Source organism: Abramis brama (assembly GCF_963993115.1).
Source record: "Abramis brama genome assembly, chromosome: 19".
Lineage (NCBI taxonomy): Eukaryota > Metazoa > Chordata > Actinopteri > Cypriniformes > Leuciscidae > Abramis > Abramis brama.
Window position 1 is genome coordinate 19,230,758 of NC_139981.1, and position 17,405 is coordinate 19,248,162.

Sequence of the window (17,405 nt, forward strand, 5' to 3'; positions counted from 1 at the left end):
TTCTTCAAAATCAGTTTTTCTCAGGCAGACAGAGAACTGTACTGAGCATGTGTCTTCACACTTGGAAGATATTTAATGTTACAGTTGCCCTCGGTCTCCCCTACAGTTATTCCAACTTTGACAACTTAAAGAGGCTGTTCAGAACTTCTGTGTGTAAGATTCATATCAGGGATAGCTCTAATCCAATAGCCTTGAACCCCACAGGTTAATTCCTCCATTATTATTTTAGCTCGCAGAGAGAGAGAGAGAGAGACAGAGTCAAAAAGGAGAAAACTGCAATTACATTTAAACCATCCGGGCATCTTAACAGCCTCCTTCTTATGGTGCTGTCACAATCTGTCATGATATATCCAGCCCCACCTTTAGATAAGCAACAAAGAGAAAATGAATTAGACCCAGGTTCATCTTTCACCAAAGCCTAGAGGAGAAAAACTTGCCCATGAGGTTTAACCGCCTGGTCTGACGACTTGGATGGGAATGGAAAGGACAGTGGCTGTCTGACATCAAAATGTGCCGCTCATTAGATTATTGTCATCGCGTTTGAAGAGAGCTCTTTATTCATTATCCAGCTCGATGGGGTATATTGACTTAAAGCGTTCATCACCATGTCAAGTTCTGGTCATTTCTGGTTTGTGTACACATGGTTATAAGGCATGGTTTATTAATTTTTATCATGGCAAAGACCTTCCCAAGGCATTATGGAGAAAAATAAGAGGCTATTTAATATGGTTTATTAAAGGCTCTCTGAACATATCATAGACATAGCGTGATGCATAGACTTGCAAAGAAATTGTTACATACAGTAGAAAACTAAATGCATATACTGTATATAGACAAAAGTATTTAGACACACCTCTTAATTATTAATTCAGGTTTTTCATTCAGACCTCAGAAGGCGGCAGGTGTACATTTACTTTACATATTTCTTTTTTTTTTTTTTTTACATATCTGTCATTCTGCCTATCTATCGTTATAATGCCTATAAACCCTCATACTTGAAGGCTTTTTTAAAAAGAAATTTCAAACTTTGAATTGTAATTGTGTCAACTCAGAAATTGAATTAGAATTAGCCATTTTTTCAATTCCTGAATGTGCACAATCCTGCTTGACAAATAGTTGCCCCATCTCATAGATGGAGAAGAGGTGTGTTGACACTGAGATTTTTTTTTTAGCCCGCGACTCTGGTGGTGTGAGATAGGTAGCGGTAATCCAGACAATGCATCCATACAACTGTTCGGGGTCAGCCAGGGTCAGACGACTAAGTGTCTTCACTCAGTGATTCCCCTGTCCATCTCTGTAGTGCATTAGAGCCGAACCCCTTATCTCTTTCCATTTATATCGCATAGGTTTCCCTCTCAGGATAACGCTGTATTTAAAGCCTGTGGTTTATTCTGGGGAGTGGAAGTGTGAACACAGGCATAGGGAGGAAGCCTTTATATGATCGCACACTGATGTGGGGTTATCTCTGCACAAGTGGGGAAAAGCAAATCTTAGGGATTAGGCATCTAGGGAAATGGATGAAGATTTTGTGTTTTACACTTTCATGGTTTTATCATTGTCAAGTCTGACACTGCTCGAGGAAGTTTGGAGGGTTTAGGACATATTTTAGAGATCACAGTTGTTTGAGAGGCATCTAAATCTACAGCCCTACAGCAACTAGATTTTATATTTTAGCGGAGCTGTGAACTCGCAGTCTGAATTGAATGTGACATGAGAGAAAGATTGGGTGCAGTAAGATGGTAAATAGGCAAGAAATTTCAATTGCGTTTGACAACAGTAAACGGAGTGTGACAGTGTTCAGCTAGTGATGTCTGATTTGTAAACAAGTTGAGTTTGAGTTATTTTTTTTATGAATTGGTCAAAGCATTGCCTGAATCAATCTGAATAAACTTACTAGTTTTCGCTCTGAATCGAATAGAGATCATAGAATCATAGAGATACTGTATGCTGAAAGAATTGGACTGCCAGACAGCTCAGAGTTTATTACTGATGTAGCATCTAAATCCTGCACTGAAAGTCACATCACTGTGTTTGGTCATATTCGACTGTGTTTTATAAAATGAATAGTTCTGACTGGATGAGCAGAATTTGAAACTGTTTTAAAACGCAGCTCTGAAGCACATATATCTATGTTAATGTAAAGTTATTATATTACTTGGGAACGGTAAATAGCATACAGTTATGCTACATACATTTTTTGTATATGAGTTTGTTTTATTCTGATTGTTAATATTAGAGAGAGAAAGACAGAGAGGGAAATATCTCTCTCTCTCTCTCTCTCTCTCTCTCTATATATATATATATATATATAAAACTGTCAGGATGTGTGAGATTTATTCATGTCTGTGTGTGTGAGACATGATTTAGTGAAAATTAAATGTTAGGTGGTAATTTTTGTATGTGGGACAAAAATGTCACCACCAATACATATGGCTTTTCAAGGTCACACACTGACAGGCTTGGTTTGGCCATCTATAGGGTCTGTCCATTTTAGATGTGGGTCACATCTCACTAAGTTTTTGTCCTCTTTCTACACCAGCATTATTCATTAAACTCTGCTGCCTGTCTTCTGCAGTAATGCACATTTCTGTGAACGTTACCCACAACATCTGTTTGTGTGTCTGTCTGAACCTTCGTCCACCAGCTGACATGTTCAGCTTCTATGTTTTATGAGCTCTGTACCCACATGCCCAGTTGGACACATGTCATACTGATTTGTTTGGACATCACCTTCATTGCCTTTTCACATATCAGGCTTCTACTAGTGTCCATTCAAATGCAGTTCATATGACTTGTCATAAATATGACATCTTGCTACTGCATTCTTTCCTATAAAGTAAATCATTTTAAATGGGCTACGATCAGGTTTCTTGAAGCACAATGAGAATCATTTAAATTTGTATTTCATGATATTGTCATTTAGTAACCCATTGTATGACATTGTAGGAGTTAATTAGTTGATTATGACTTTTTAATACAGAGAAATATCAGATCTTATTTTAATGAGGCACCTCATAATATCATAATCCTTCCATAAAGCAGTAATAAAGTCGAGAATTTCATTATTTGATTAGATGTAGATGAATATGTCACCTACAGAGAATAACAGAAAATGTGAATCATCCACTACATTACAATTTCCTCTGTGGGAAATGTGTCGCTAAAATATACAATCATGTGAATTCTGTAGTTTTACATATTATGACATAATAAAAAATCATCTGGTCCTTAAAATGAGGTAAATACAACTTCAGATGAATAACAACACATGACATATTACACCGTGTCATGGTTTATTTAACAAAAACTAGGCCAACATAGAAAAGCCATGGCTGACAAACTCTGGCTGCGTTTACACTTGGCATTAACATGCGATCACCGTGATCCAATCAAGCAGATCATATCATAAGCCAATCAGGACACGGTGTGTTTACACATGTCCACATCAAGTATCTGGATAACAGATCGAATCCCGCATTCCAGCAAAAAAAAAAAAGAATGTCTCCGGTGCAAAGTCAACCTGAAGGATGAAGAGGCTGCAAGTACTAATAATGTGGATAGATGCCGTAATGGAAACGGTACAGAGAAACGTATGGGTCCAAGAATGTTGCCAGCTGTAGTGGGAAAAATGTGTCACATTCTTTACAGAAAATGAATGGTTCTGCTTTCGGGTGCAAAGGCAAACATTTCAGTATATTTGCGATGTACTTCAAACTCGACTGTATCGCAAAACCACACAGCTCTCAGTTCCGGAGAGATGAGGGGGAATAATGACAGTGGACAGGGTTTTGTGTGACATCCACCTGTGAATGCAGACACAATGGCTGGATTGTGTTTACATTACACTGAGATCCAATCACAATGCGTCCTCGACTACCTCCGAACCTGGACACGCTGATCGGATAACATTCCGATCAGAAGCGGGTTTACACTTGTCTTTTCAATGTGTATGTGGACAACATCCGGATACAGGTCGCATGTTAATGCCAAGTGTAAACACAGCCTAAGTACACCCTTACTGCTTCCATAGGAATTAAGTAAGTAGCAGTCGGGCACTGCTAATCAAACATATTTGATTAACTGATCATCAGCAGGTGTGATCACCTCTATAAAAGCAGAAGTTTTGGTAGTTTGCTGATCTGGAGCATTCAGGTGTGTGTTAACATAATGCCAAGCAGGAAAGACATCAGCAATGATCTTAGAGAAGCAATTGGTGCTGCCCATCAATCTAGGAAGGGTTACAAGGCCATTTCCAAACAATTTGAAGTCCATCATTCTACAGTGAGGAAAACATTCAAGACAGTTGCCAATCTTTCCAGGAGTGGACATCCCAGCAAATATACCCCAAGGTCAGACCGTGCAATGCTCAGAGAAATCTTAGAAAATGCTCAGAAAATGTTTAGATCTATCTATCTATCTATCTATCTATCTATCTATCTATCTATCTATCTATCTATCTATCTATCTATCTATCTATCTATCTATCTATCTATCTATCTATCTATCTATCTATCTATCTATCTATCTAATATAAATGCAACCTGAGCCTTCCTTTGGCTGTTGTCTTCGCATTGCTCTTTTGCATTATATATCAGACTGCATAACAGTGAACTATATATGGAATGTAATTGTTCACTAAGAATTTGGACAGAACTGTAAAATGCTGACATCCTATATAGTGCACTGTAGTCTCTCTCCTTCTCCTCTGTTTGTTCACATTAGAAGCAAAGGAACTCCCTGGAGTCCTCATCAGCAGCCCATACACTGGTGGGCATCCATCAGCTGACAATAGATCTTTTTGAGAAATATTTCATTCTGACTATGAAACTTTATTTTGCATTATTTTTATGCCAAAATATATTTTTGTCCCTATGACAACGAATTATTTAGATGTTTTTCCTTGTGTTTGTATATGTAGCATCATATTCAGGATGAGCCTGTCACAAACTTTTTTTGTGGCCCAAAGGCATACTTGGTAATTTGTTTTTCATTAAAAAGTTTAAAACATAAAGAAATGAATAGCGCTTAGTAAACAGATTTTTTTTTCCGTCTTCACTGTGTTTTTTCTGCTGTGCTTTTTTTATAAAGTCATGTAAGGTTCCCTTTGTGATTATTTGATTGCACATGCTGAGATGTTTTAAATCTTTTTTTGTTAGGGTTAATTTTGTGATTGCTATGCATAAGGTTTATTCTTAATTGCATTTTTTATATCTCTCAAATGCCTCCCTTTTCTGTGTATCCCCTACTGCATGCATAGTTGCATTTTCGTCTCCCAAAAACTGAATCCAAAGATTTGATGCATATTCACTGAAAAAAGATCCTTTTCATGCCGAGTTTCCTGTTAGTTTGAGATTGATCCGTGATGTTTGTGTGGGGTGGGCATCTGTCAGACATGTATGGAACATGTTAAGCAGTCTGAAGTGAGACGTGTGATTAGAGGGACCTGTCAGTGAGCTCTGACTGTTAACGTGGTCAACTCTGACCTCTAGTGAGCCTGCCTATATCTCTATAGACAGACATAACACGGCTCTCAATGACCTCTTTGGCTCTCTATCGTTTTTTCCCTCTCTATGTATAATTAATGTCTGATTTGTGAAGCACAAATCAATTTACATTAAAAACAGAAACACTCTGAAGATGTAATATGAACATGAGTCTAGTATCCTCTGCCATGTTTTCTGCCCTTAAGACATTGTGATATGCATCAGCGTTCTCTCAAAGGGGCATGCGAGTAACAAGTCTGTGCTTATTTATTCAGTAAACAGTTAAAGTTCAAAGCACTTTAAATAGGGAAGAGTAACACTTTATTGTTTTTAAATGTTTTTAGCCTAAAGCTTAAAATTTTTGCCTCTATCATCTTTGACATGTCAACAATCATTAACCATGTCATCCCGTCATCTTCTCTGTTCTCGCGCATGCGTCGTGGCACTCTCGTGAACTCACATCAAAGTCCCACACTGAAGTTGTTATTTTTGGGGTTTTTTGCGCACATTATCACTTGATAAACTTAAGGTTGAGCCACTGTTGTCACTTGGACTATTTTAACGATGTTTTTACTAACTTTTCTGGGCCGGCAGAATGAAATTACTTAGAAGCCTATGAAGGAGTGTGAGACAGCTCTCAGATTTTGTCAAAAATATCTTAATTTGTGTTCCGAAGATGAACAAAAGTCTTATGGGGTTGGAACAACATGAGGGTGAGTAATTACTGACAGAATTTTCTTTTTTGGGTGAACTAACCCTTTTAGAGAGCTGTGCATAAACAAAAGCCTGCAAAACTCAATGAACTGAAGCAACTTTGTAAAGAAGAACGGGCCAAAATTCCTCCAGAATGATGTGAGAGACTGATAAAGTCATATAGAAAATTAGTTCTCCAAGTTATTGCTACTAAAATGGTTCTTCATGCTATTAAATCATGGGGTGCACTTAGTTTGTCACGCATTGCTTCTCCATTTTGTAATATTTCTTGTGTTGTTGTTCATCTGAGGTTGTATTTACCTAATTTTAAGACCTGCTAAACACCACATGATTGTTTTTAATGTTCTGATACGTAAAACCATATAATTCAAAAGGGTGTACTTTCTTTTTCACATCACCGTATAGATAATTTTAGTTAAATTAATCAGCACAGAAACATAAGGTAACTGTTTAAAATTGTATAATATGATGACCCTAAAACCTCAAATTGCACGTTATGGTTATAGAAAAGAAATTTAAGGTGGTTCTTGATGGGAAAGAAATGACTTTAGTAGTATTGGTTTACTGCCTGTGAATTTTTCAAATTCTGTATTTGTCCAGAGCCACTGACCCTGATGGAAGTCTAAAAAATCTCCAGTAATCTCTTGGAAACTGAGTGTTTCATCCCTTGCACACAGCTCTGGTCATTTTTAGATCAATTTGAATGAAGCACTAATTTAAAACTGCTATTTACGGGTCACCTAAAGAGCCAGGAAGCGCTGCATTCAAGCATTTGTTTGTAAACAGTCATTTCATCTGTTTCTCTGTATTTTGTTTACTGTGAAAAGGAGCCAAAAGTGTGCTTGTGTTCCTATTATTCTGAATGAGGATTATTCTCAAGAGAGATAATAGGTTTAGCGGTTTCTCACGCAAATTCTTGACCCAAAGATCATGTCTGACGGCATCCAGCCAGCAGAAGATATAATTCAGTGATTCTGCCTGTCAGAAAGAGAGAGAGCTGGAAGACAGCAGAAGCATACAAACAGGGAATAGATGGGGCAGAGACTGACAGGATAGGGCTGGTGTGAGACTCTCTCTCATCCAACGGATCCCCAAATTATTTGGTGTTGAAAGGCCCAGACAGGACGTCAGGAGACACGGAGAGCGCTGTGTCAGGCTGCTGAGCAGATAGAGAGGTGAAACAGACAGGGAAAACATCTCCTCAGCTAGTGTTAATTACGTCTCCTATCACCCTGTCGTCTGAGGGTCAGTGCCGCCACTCGCTGGGTAACAGATGAGTCACTTCTACAAAACTGATGCTGTTTGGTCATAGTTTTACCATGAATTCATATCAGCATTTTTCTTATTATATAAAAGGCAATTTTAAAAATATAGCTTTTTTTTTTTGTATTATAGCATCCTGACTAATTTTCTATAAATTGCATAAATTAATTCGATATACACACGCAATACTTAAAAAATAAAATAAAAAAAAAGAGGTCTGTAAAAAAGAAATCATGTTTTCGAAAGAAGTCTCTAATGTTTACCAAGGATATTTAGTATTGTAATATTAAGTAATATTTTGAAATAACAGTTTTTTTGTTTTTTTTTATGTAATTTATTCCTCTGACGGCAACGTTTATTTTCAACAGCCATTACTCCAGTCTGCACTGTCACATGGTCCTTCAGAAATCATTATAATTTGGTGCTCAAGAAACGTTTCTTATTGTTATCAATGTTTTTAAGGACTCATTGATGAAAAGAAAGTTCAAAAGAACAGCATTCATTTGAAATAAAAATCTTTTGTAACATTAAAAATGTCTTTGCTGTCATGTTTGATCAATTTAATCCGTCCTTGCTGAATAAAAGTATTCATTCTTAAAGTATTTAATGAAATTAATAAAGTATTTTAAAACTGATGACCTTAAATTTTAATAGGTAGGGTATATAATGTCAACATTTTTAATAATTTTATAGAATACTAGCATTATATTTAACATTATATTTTCCAACAGATTATTTAAAAAAAGAAAAATTTTGTAAACTCAATTATAATCCTTAACACTTGAACACGTTTCTGTTAGAATGTTTCAAATCGAAATGTACTTTTAAATTTACCTTTTTAAAATGGAAAAGCACCCGTTTGATGACGTCCTCCTCCTCCTCTCCTCCTCCAGCGATATTAAATATTAATCTCCTCTAGTCTATTTATTCCCAATCGATACGCTGTGTTAACACCAAGACTGGTTTCCCATCTCGGCTCAGGCTCTGGTGATTAATATGGCAGTTAGTGGCATCATCTCTTACATTCACTGGTCAATGTGTCATTACTTTCTCATCAAGATCGTGGTGTGACGACCCCGGCACCTGCCACAGATGGCAGAACAGTGTAAATGATTATGTCGATGCAACTTAATGGATCAGTAAATCTACAAGGAATTGGCAAGCACCCGTGATAAATATAGCTAATAGGCCACATTTGGGGATGTGAGATGGGTATGTACAAACAGTCATGTGGATTATATTGCAGCAAAGGTGTTGGTATAATAATTAAAAAGTGGGCGTTTATTTGGATGGACAAGTAGTGAGATTGTTCAGTGTTGGTTTTTGTGTGCATACTAAACAGACTGTTGTTTGTAGTAAATGCTGAAAGTGTGGAGAGAGTTGGGCAGCAAACAGCCATATGGTGATGTTTGTGTATGTGTAAAAGTGTGAGTACATATGCTAGTCTTTTTCTATGGCACAAATTCAAAGCTGATTTTTTTCCCCCTCGCTATCCACAGGTTTTCCCAATGAGCCGGCTGCAGATATCGCCCTGAAGACTGTGCATGACTGGATTGTGAGCAACCAAGATGAGGTAGGAGCCGCGGGAAGCGGTTAACTCTTATTTCACAGGTCGTCGGCTACGAGCTTTAAGTTAGAGGAGAACACCTTGGTTTGAAGGGCAGATTTTTTATCATAGGAAATGCTCACAAACAAGAGGAAGTGGAAGTGTTGGAACCAGGATCCACAGTCCATTTCCCTGATGGAAAATCAATTAAAGCTCACAGCTCTTCCAGGAGGAATATGTGAAGTGGCACCTGCTCTCTTCAAATGTCATGTTTGTCTCTCTCTGTTATGATTATGCTAGAATTTGCAACTTTGAGGTTTGAGCACGTTCAGCAAACCATTAATGACCTGCCTAGTCTTATATCTGAGAAACCAGGTCTAAACAAATATAGGCCAACAAATTCTTTGTGAAAGCCCAAACCCAGCATGCCTTGATCATCTATGCAGCTTACTTACCTTCACACGCATTGAATTAGAAAGTATTTCAGCTTGAATAATGTCTTTACATGGTCTGTTGACTTTTGAAATGGGTTTGTGCTGCAAACATCTATTCGGTGCAGGAAGATGGAGAATAAGTGTGAATAAAATAAGGCTAAACGAATTTTGGAAATCAATTAAGTCGTTGCGGTGCTGTTGAGAGACTGAACGCATGAATGTGTAAAGCGATGTTGACAGGTGGATGTGCTAATTAAGTGTTTGACTTGACAGATTTATTTGTGATTATTTACGTCATTGTCTAGTCATAATTACTCCAGTATGTTAAGACCAAATTGACTGTACAAAGCATATTACATGATTTGTTTTGACAGTCATAAGTGTAGATAAATGAAATTCACATTAACTGAAGTACAGCTGCTGACCTACCAGCTAATCATCCTGGTGTTTGAATGAGCAAGATCAATAACTCAGCAATCATAAACTGTAATGTTGTGCGTACTGTTGAGTGAGTGGTACTGTGACAGTGTTAATCAACATGGGGTCTGTGGAACCCTAAAAGATATGAAATATCAGATTAGTATATTGTGCAATTTATGTATTAGGATATACAGGTATTGTTGCCATTTTGTCACCAGTTTTCTGTTATTTTCCTTAATGGAAATATGTTGTACAGTGCCCTCCAAAAGCATAATATCAGCATAGATCCTTATCATGTAGTAATGACTTTGCATTGATTACGAACATCAAATGTGAAACACATTTTCTCAAATATAAAATTAATATGTTTAGACCATAGAACCATAGTAGCTATTTTATAAAGCATCTTTAAACTTTTCTAATTCGTCTGTTGTACACTAACCTTAATTGGAAATCAAGTAGTAGTAAAGCTATAAGGATGTGCCAAATCAGTTTAGGTGTTTTATCCATTAATCAGGCATTACAGCTGTCAATGGGGGGTCTGACTGTGATGTTGCATACCGTATTGCTATTGTTTTGTAGCCTAGAAATCTAGACGCACCCTAGCGGCAGCAAAATGTATTTTGCTTCCAGGGTAGTCTAGCAACTCTCCGTTGACTTTCGGAGCTGTAAAAACCTAAACTGGGTCAGGCCAATCACGTCGTGTATAGAGTAGGCGGGGCGGGCTTAACATAATGACGACAGAGTTGCGACGGTTCCCTGCTACTTAAAAACAAAGAATGGCGGCTGCTTGCGAACAGTCTTTCGAATCGGCTTTGGCCGCGACTCTGGAGGACTTGGAGTTAAGTTTTTCTTTGAGAAAAGAGCAAAGAACGGCACTTAAGTCATTCTTAAAAAAGGAAGATGTGTTTGTAGTTTTGCCGGCCAGATTCAAAAGTTGAATCTATCAACTAGCGTTAGCTCCGCTGTTGGGAAAACGCTCTGGTTGGTTGAAGCGCTGTCCTATTGCGTGCAGAGGGAATTTGAAAGACAGCCGTTTATCCCGCCCCTCGGAGTGAGCCGTGTCTATGGTGAGTTGCCAGACCTAACATCTTGATGTAGGTCTGGCTTGCCAGGCTAATTGTTTTGTAATTAAAAATAAAATCACTATTGCTGGTCTTGAATGATCATTTCAAATTACTTTAATGCATTTACGCCAAGAAATAAATTGGTTTATGCTGATGTTGCTAGAGGGTTTCCAAACTTGTGGAGGGTGCTGATAGGAAACTTTCCCATTCAAGAATTGAACAGAGATATTGTTGATATTAATACGCTTTTGCTGAGCAAGTCGTAGGACAGTTAACAGAGACTGCATGTTTTTCTGTATAATGGGACAAGTCAAACGACATTTCTTAAATGATGATTTTTCTGTTAAAATGTAAAAATTAAAATATTCATGCGGAATGATGAACTGAAATATAAATAATTCATGTGTATATTTTTTAGTATTTTTTATTATTCACTGGACTTGGTGTGATAGACCTCTGGCTGAATCTCTGGCTTTCAGTCATGTACCGCTGACACTGACTTTGTTTATATACTGCCATAATTCATTTGCTGACCCCATTAAGACACTGCAGGTATTCTGCCTTGTTTGCAGTATTTTCCTATTATCTTAATCCAAGTAAGCTCATATATAAACTGAATTAAATTATGTGAACATGTAGCAGCTGCAATACTAACACTTTGCTCGTGGAAGAAAATGCAATCACTCTTCATGCTGAAGATTTTGAAGGAATCCTGGCTTTTCTATAAATCATTCAATCATGGTGTGCTCTGTAGCTTGTAAAGAGGAGTATGAATAGAGTAGTTCTACGAGAAACCTGTTGTCATGCACTCACTTAGAATTAAACAAACAAATAAAACTTTGTGGGTACAGCTCTCATTCCAACGGGCTTCTTTGAATAGATTGCATAACAGATTTCTGTGCCGCTTTTATTGAATGGCTTTTACCTGCGGGAGCAGAGGGCAGTTTAATTTATTGTGATTGTTAGGCCAAAGCAAAGCCTCTAGGATGATTGTGAACTGAGGATTAATTACAAAGTGTTTAGCCGGAGAGGACAAAACACAACAAGAGCAGTAAGATGGATTTATTGTTCTGTTCTAATGGCGTCTTCACCTGAAGTGTTACCTGATATTGTTACTGACTTCTAACATTGCTTCCTTCTGGCTTCTATTTGTTTTATTTTTATTGTATTTTATTTTAGGCATTTTAAAAGAATAAATAGAGGCTAAGTGTTGAGTTAATTGCACCTGTTGATAGTGTTTTTTTTCCCCCATTTTATTTCCAAATGTTTTCATCATCAGATGACAAATGATGACAAGGTACCTTTATAAATCTCACTTTTTGTGGGATTTTGATGCCTTTTATAGAGACAGTGACAATATGACAGGAAATCGGGGGATAAGAGAGGGGTGAGTAGGATGGAATCATGACACAGGACTTGAACCCATATCTCACTCAAATATGAGCATGTTGAACATGGTTCTAATACCAATCATGCTTTACAATGAATTTAAGAAAGGAGATACTTTGCTAAGGCTCTGGTAGTGTTTTAAGTTAATAAAGCTGTAAGAACTTCTTTAAAAGAATTCCTAAATTATTCATGGTAAAGGATGACTGCCTTTAGCTCTTTATTTGATGTTCTCTGCTGATTGTTGCAGATGGCATCACAGTAATATTATTTCTGTTCACCCAAAAATTTAAAATTCTGTCATCATTTACTTACCCTCATGTTTTTCCAAACCTTTTTGACTTTCTTTCTCATTTAGAACACAAAAGAAGATTTTGAAGAATGTTGGTAACCAAACAGTTTTGGTGACTAATGACTTCCAGTGTATGGACAAAAAACACACTTCATTTTACGTTGACACTATCAGTTTTTGGGACTGACAACCACATTTACTTACAGGTGTCTTGAAATGTCTAGTTCACACAGTAACTTACAGTAGTCTCTCAAATACTGTATGTATCAGTGGGAGTCAAGCCAAAAGAAATATCAAAGATGACCTATTTTATTATATCTATTCTATTCTATTCTATTCTATTCTATTCTATTCACTTCACTAGATTCCATTGTCTCAGTGGCATCTCAGAATACAGTTGAAATCCCATGCATGAAGGATAATCTGCTGTGCTGATAGCATCTCTATCCATAACAGAGAGAATGCCATTACGGGCTTGGCATGCGAGAGGTGCATTAGATCGTCAAGAGCATCTAGGGACATAAGTGCATGTATGCACTACACTGTTAACTTCACAATAAGGTGCTTTAGGCCTGGCTTGTAAATTAGGGCCTGGGCTCTTAGCCACCTTAAGATGCCTCTACTTATATGTGTAATATATCATGGTAGAGCCGTGCTGCAGCACCTCACACTCCGACAATTGTGATTGATGACTGAAGGTTAACCTTCGCGGGCCAGGGTGTATGTTCACTATGCCGCAATGGGGAAGAGTAATGGAGATGGGGTTTTCTGATGGAAGCTGGGCTGCAGTGAGAAGGGGGATGGGGGATTCTTTCCACAGAAATACAGTAAAGGACAGTTTCTCTTATTTTAGAGACATTTTATAATGTCTATGCTTTATAATAAAGCATTATATTGCTTTATTTATTTATTTATTTTTTAATTAAAATTGTATTCTCAGTTTCAGACTTTCAAATGTCTTTGTCAGTTAAAGATATGGTATATCTGGAAGAAGTGTAATTATTATTATTATTATTATTATTATTAAAATAATTAAATTAAATAAATGCTGTTCTTTGAACTTTCTATTGAACAAAGAAACCTGAAAATAAAATGCATCACAATTTCCAGAAAATTAGTAAGTACCACAACTGAAATAATAGGAAATGTTTTTTTAAGCACCAAATCATTATATTAGAATGATTTCTGAAGGATAATGTGACACTAAAGACTGGAGAGATGATGCTGAAAATTCAGCTTTGAAATCACAGAAATAAATGACATTTTAAAATGTTAAAATAGAAAACATTATTTTAAATTGTAATAATTTTTCTCAATGCAGCCTTGGTGAACATAAAAGACTTCTTTCAAAAGCTTGCCAACCCCAAACTTTTGAACGGTATTTATTATTTATTTGTTTAGTTTTTTTCAGCTTGTGTAGGTTCAGAGTGTTTAATGCAATTTAGTATTTAATAAGGCACTATTGAAGGAACTCTTTCATAACACTCTCAAATAAGAGTGATGGATTGCTGTAGATTTGACATAGTGATTCAACTTTGCAGCAACTATATTCCCTCATCTCTTCTTAAACGTTAACTTCCTGAAAATTCTACCCACACAAAATGGTGTTACAAACACAAAAGGGACCATAGAAATACATACGAGTGCTTCATCCCTCCTGTGTGGACTGTGGTGGTCCAGGCTTCAGGGTCACGCTCACTCCGGAGGTTCTTCTTTTAATATGAGATAGATAAGCTTTGTGTTTATCTCCTGGTCCAGCTCACCATGGCCCTGGTAGAATTTACAGAGCTTATGTGCCCTGTGTGAAAACATTCTGAAAAGCCAAGCAGTGGGTGTTATTTTTTACCCTATTGTGGTAAATTTGAGCAGAAATGGACGAGCACATCATCTTCAGCACTGCATGTTCCAGCTCTGTCATGATCTCTCACATCTGAGGGCATCAAAGTAGGAAGTCACGCTTTCATCTGCTCTTAAGAGTCCAGACAACTCTGCACCCTCTTTCTCTCGGATCTCTTTCTCATCAGTATGAATTCTATATGACAGCCGTAGACCGTCAATGAGCCCCCTGCCCCAACGAACATGATGAATCAATTACACTTGCTGCTCTGTTTTCAGAGCTTTAATAAACTGTATCGCTCTATTTCTTAAAGCACCGGTCCCTAAGCCAAACTGGGTCACATACCTGCAAATGTTCAGTCACGGCATGTGTTAATAATATGTGCAGTTATTTCTTTAGTAAGGTTAACTGAAATGGCAAAGACCAAATGCACTCTTTTCAGTCTACACTTCCACAGTGTTTGTGCTACTGCTACTGTTGCGCTGCTAAGCATCATATCAAGTGGTACTTTATTCCAGTTCAGATAGATATGGTTATTCTGTTATGGAGTTTTGGGGCCACTTTTTAATAGCCATCAGACAGACAGACAGACAGACAGACAAAGCTCTGCATGATTGCAGCTGCCTTTTTTCATAAAACTGCTCCAATCACGGCCACTGATTTTTCATATGCCAGCCGTGCGCTACATCTCTCTGCTACATCTCCCAGCTCCAGTCGTCTGTTTGCTTTATTTCCCATTTTCACATCTAATTCAAAGTAATTCAGACCTACACTGCTTTAATCTGCCATTGAAAAATGCAGTGTGACACTTTATTTGGCTGTCGCTTCTAAATTTGCTACCAGCAGACGGTTTAATATACTGTAGCGTCTCGGACCCTGGTCCAGACGGCCCGCATCACCCACGCGGCTCTGACACATGAAACAGATTGTGGAGATTCCCTCCTAATAAAACCTTGACTGAACCGGGAATACATGCCATGCTCAGAGAAACTAAGCGTTACTGTTGTCACTGCACTAGTGGCTTTTAAGGAATGTGCTTGTTTTTCCTCCTCAGGGTTTCTGTGGGTCTTAAAAAGGTCTTAAAGCGTTTTAATTGGCCCTTCCACAAAATTGCCCACAAATTAAGGCCTTAAAAAATGTCTTAAATCAGAGCAAAGTCTTAAATTCATAAAGTCATGGCATTAAATGTTGCTTGCACTGCAAAAAATGAATATCTTCCTCAGTATTTTTGTCTTGTTTTCCAGTACAAGCATCTTAACTACTTTAAATCAAGAGTTACAGGAAAATTATCTGAGTTTACACTTAAAACAAAAACAAATATGTGGGTTTGAATTAAGCTTTGAATTAAGTTTAATTAAGTTTCCCTGAGCCCATTGGCAGATTTGTTCATTTTAATGATAAACTCATAAATTTCATAGAAAACAAGACTGTCATTTTGCTTAAGTAAATATTAATTTAAGAATCTTTCAATATTTGCACTGGAAAACAAAACAAAAGACTGAGGACACCAAGAACATTATTTTTTGAAGTAGGATGAGAAGGTACAGTTAAAGTTATGTTCATATTCTAGTGGTTAAGTAGTAATGTTTTTTTTTGTTTTTTTTTATGAATTAAAAAGTAATGGCGATCAGTTGGATCCCTAAATATTTACATGTAGAGAACATGTTGTGTGTTTTTCCTTCACTTTTTTTCTTAACATTTTCTTTACTTAAGTCTTAAAATCTACCTTTATAAAAACTGCAGAAACCTTACTCCTGTTTTGTTTAACTTTATAAACACGTTTGTTTATTTTTTGTCATCTGTCATTTAAGGGTGCGGATAATAAATGCAATCCCCCACAGGAGCTCTGAAAGCTGAGATTGAATGGATAATAGAAACAAATGCCTGTCGTGATGGTGCGATTGGCTATCCGAATGGTAAATATCATTTCAAGTACAGCAGGGATTGTGGCAGGTAAGACTGTAAAATGACATCAGGGAGATTATCGTTGTCATTTTTGGAAGGAAGATATATTGAAAATGTCAAACGGAGAACAGGGCAGAATGGCTTTCCGTTGTGGCTATTCCAAACAAACAGCCAAGTATACATGTATGACCTAAAGTCATCATGAGACTCAAGCTCAAGTGCAGTTGCCTTTATTTGACAATAAAAACGAGGTATGAGTGACAGAGTTGCCTCCGAGGCAGCAGCCAATCGTAGAAGACATTGTGAAAATGCTGGAGAAATGTTGTTTATGAATGTATAATTTATTCAGTACTGAAACGTATCAATAGATCATATTTTAGAATAATAAAAACTGATTGTTTATTTAAAATTAGAGTAGAGTATTGGGTCATTATCAAAAGATGATGTTTATTTAAAAAGAAGTTTATTTTTACATGGACTCTTTATTATTTAGCAAATTGTTTAAATACTTTTTTTTGGTCAAATGCTTAGAAAATAAAACCTTGTCTCATTGATCTGTTACACTTTTTTTATATTAACCATGATTTGTTTGTATTTTAATCATTTTGTTTTCTGGGGATAAGCAGTAGTGTAGAGGTCTGCATTCCCGCGGCTGTCCCGCGGGATCCGCGGGACCCGACCAGATATTTTGCGCCGCGGGATTAAATTTCCGACTAAAAAACGGTAGCGGTCGGTAACTCTGGTGTAATTTGAACGGGAGCGGTCGGTCATTCAATATCACGTTCCCGACGCCGACGTTCTTTCAGAACAGCATATCTTCGCTTTACCTAATCTTAATCTTATCGACCACCCGGTATAGGCTACAGTCTGCCCTGTACTCAGGACCGTTATGCACGCGCTGCACGCACGGACCAGTAACGGTTCTTTCTGTCATGCATTGATTGTATTTGCTTAACAGCAAAATGTTACGAATTTTGATAATACGAATAAAAATAATTGCCTACACTTCTTTCTTTTTTTCGCTGCGATATTTGCTACTGTCTGCAGCAAAATGTTAA

The 17,405-nt window shown here is 37.2% G+C and overlaps 1 protein-coding gene across 2 annotated transcripts in view; it reads left to right on the forward strand.

Moving 5' to 3' along the window:
• The window catches only part of macrod2 (mono-ADP ribosylhydrolase 2), a 561,583-nt gene that overhangs the window by 417,295 nt on the left and 126,883 nt on the right, over window positions 1-17,405 (forward strand). For both annotated transcript variants that reach the window (XM_084093701.1, XM_084093700.1), the window contains exon 8: window positions 8,960-9,033. In XM_084093701.1, coding sequence (XP_083949827.1) covers window positions 8,960-9,033 — 74 coding nt within the window. The remainder of the gene's footprint in view (window positions 1-8,959; window positions 9,034-17,405) is intronic.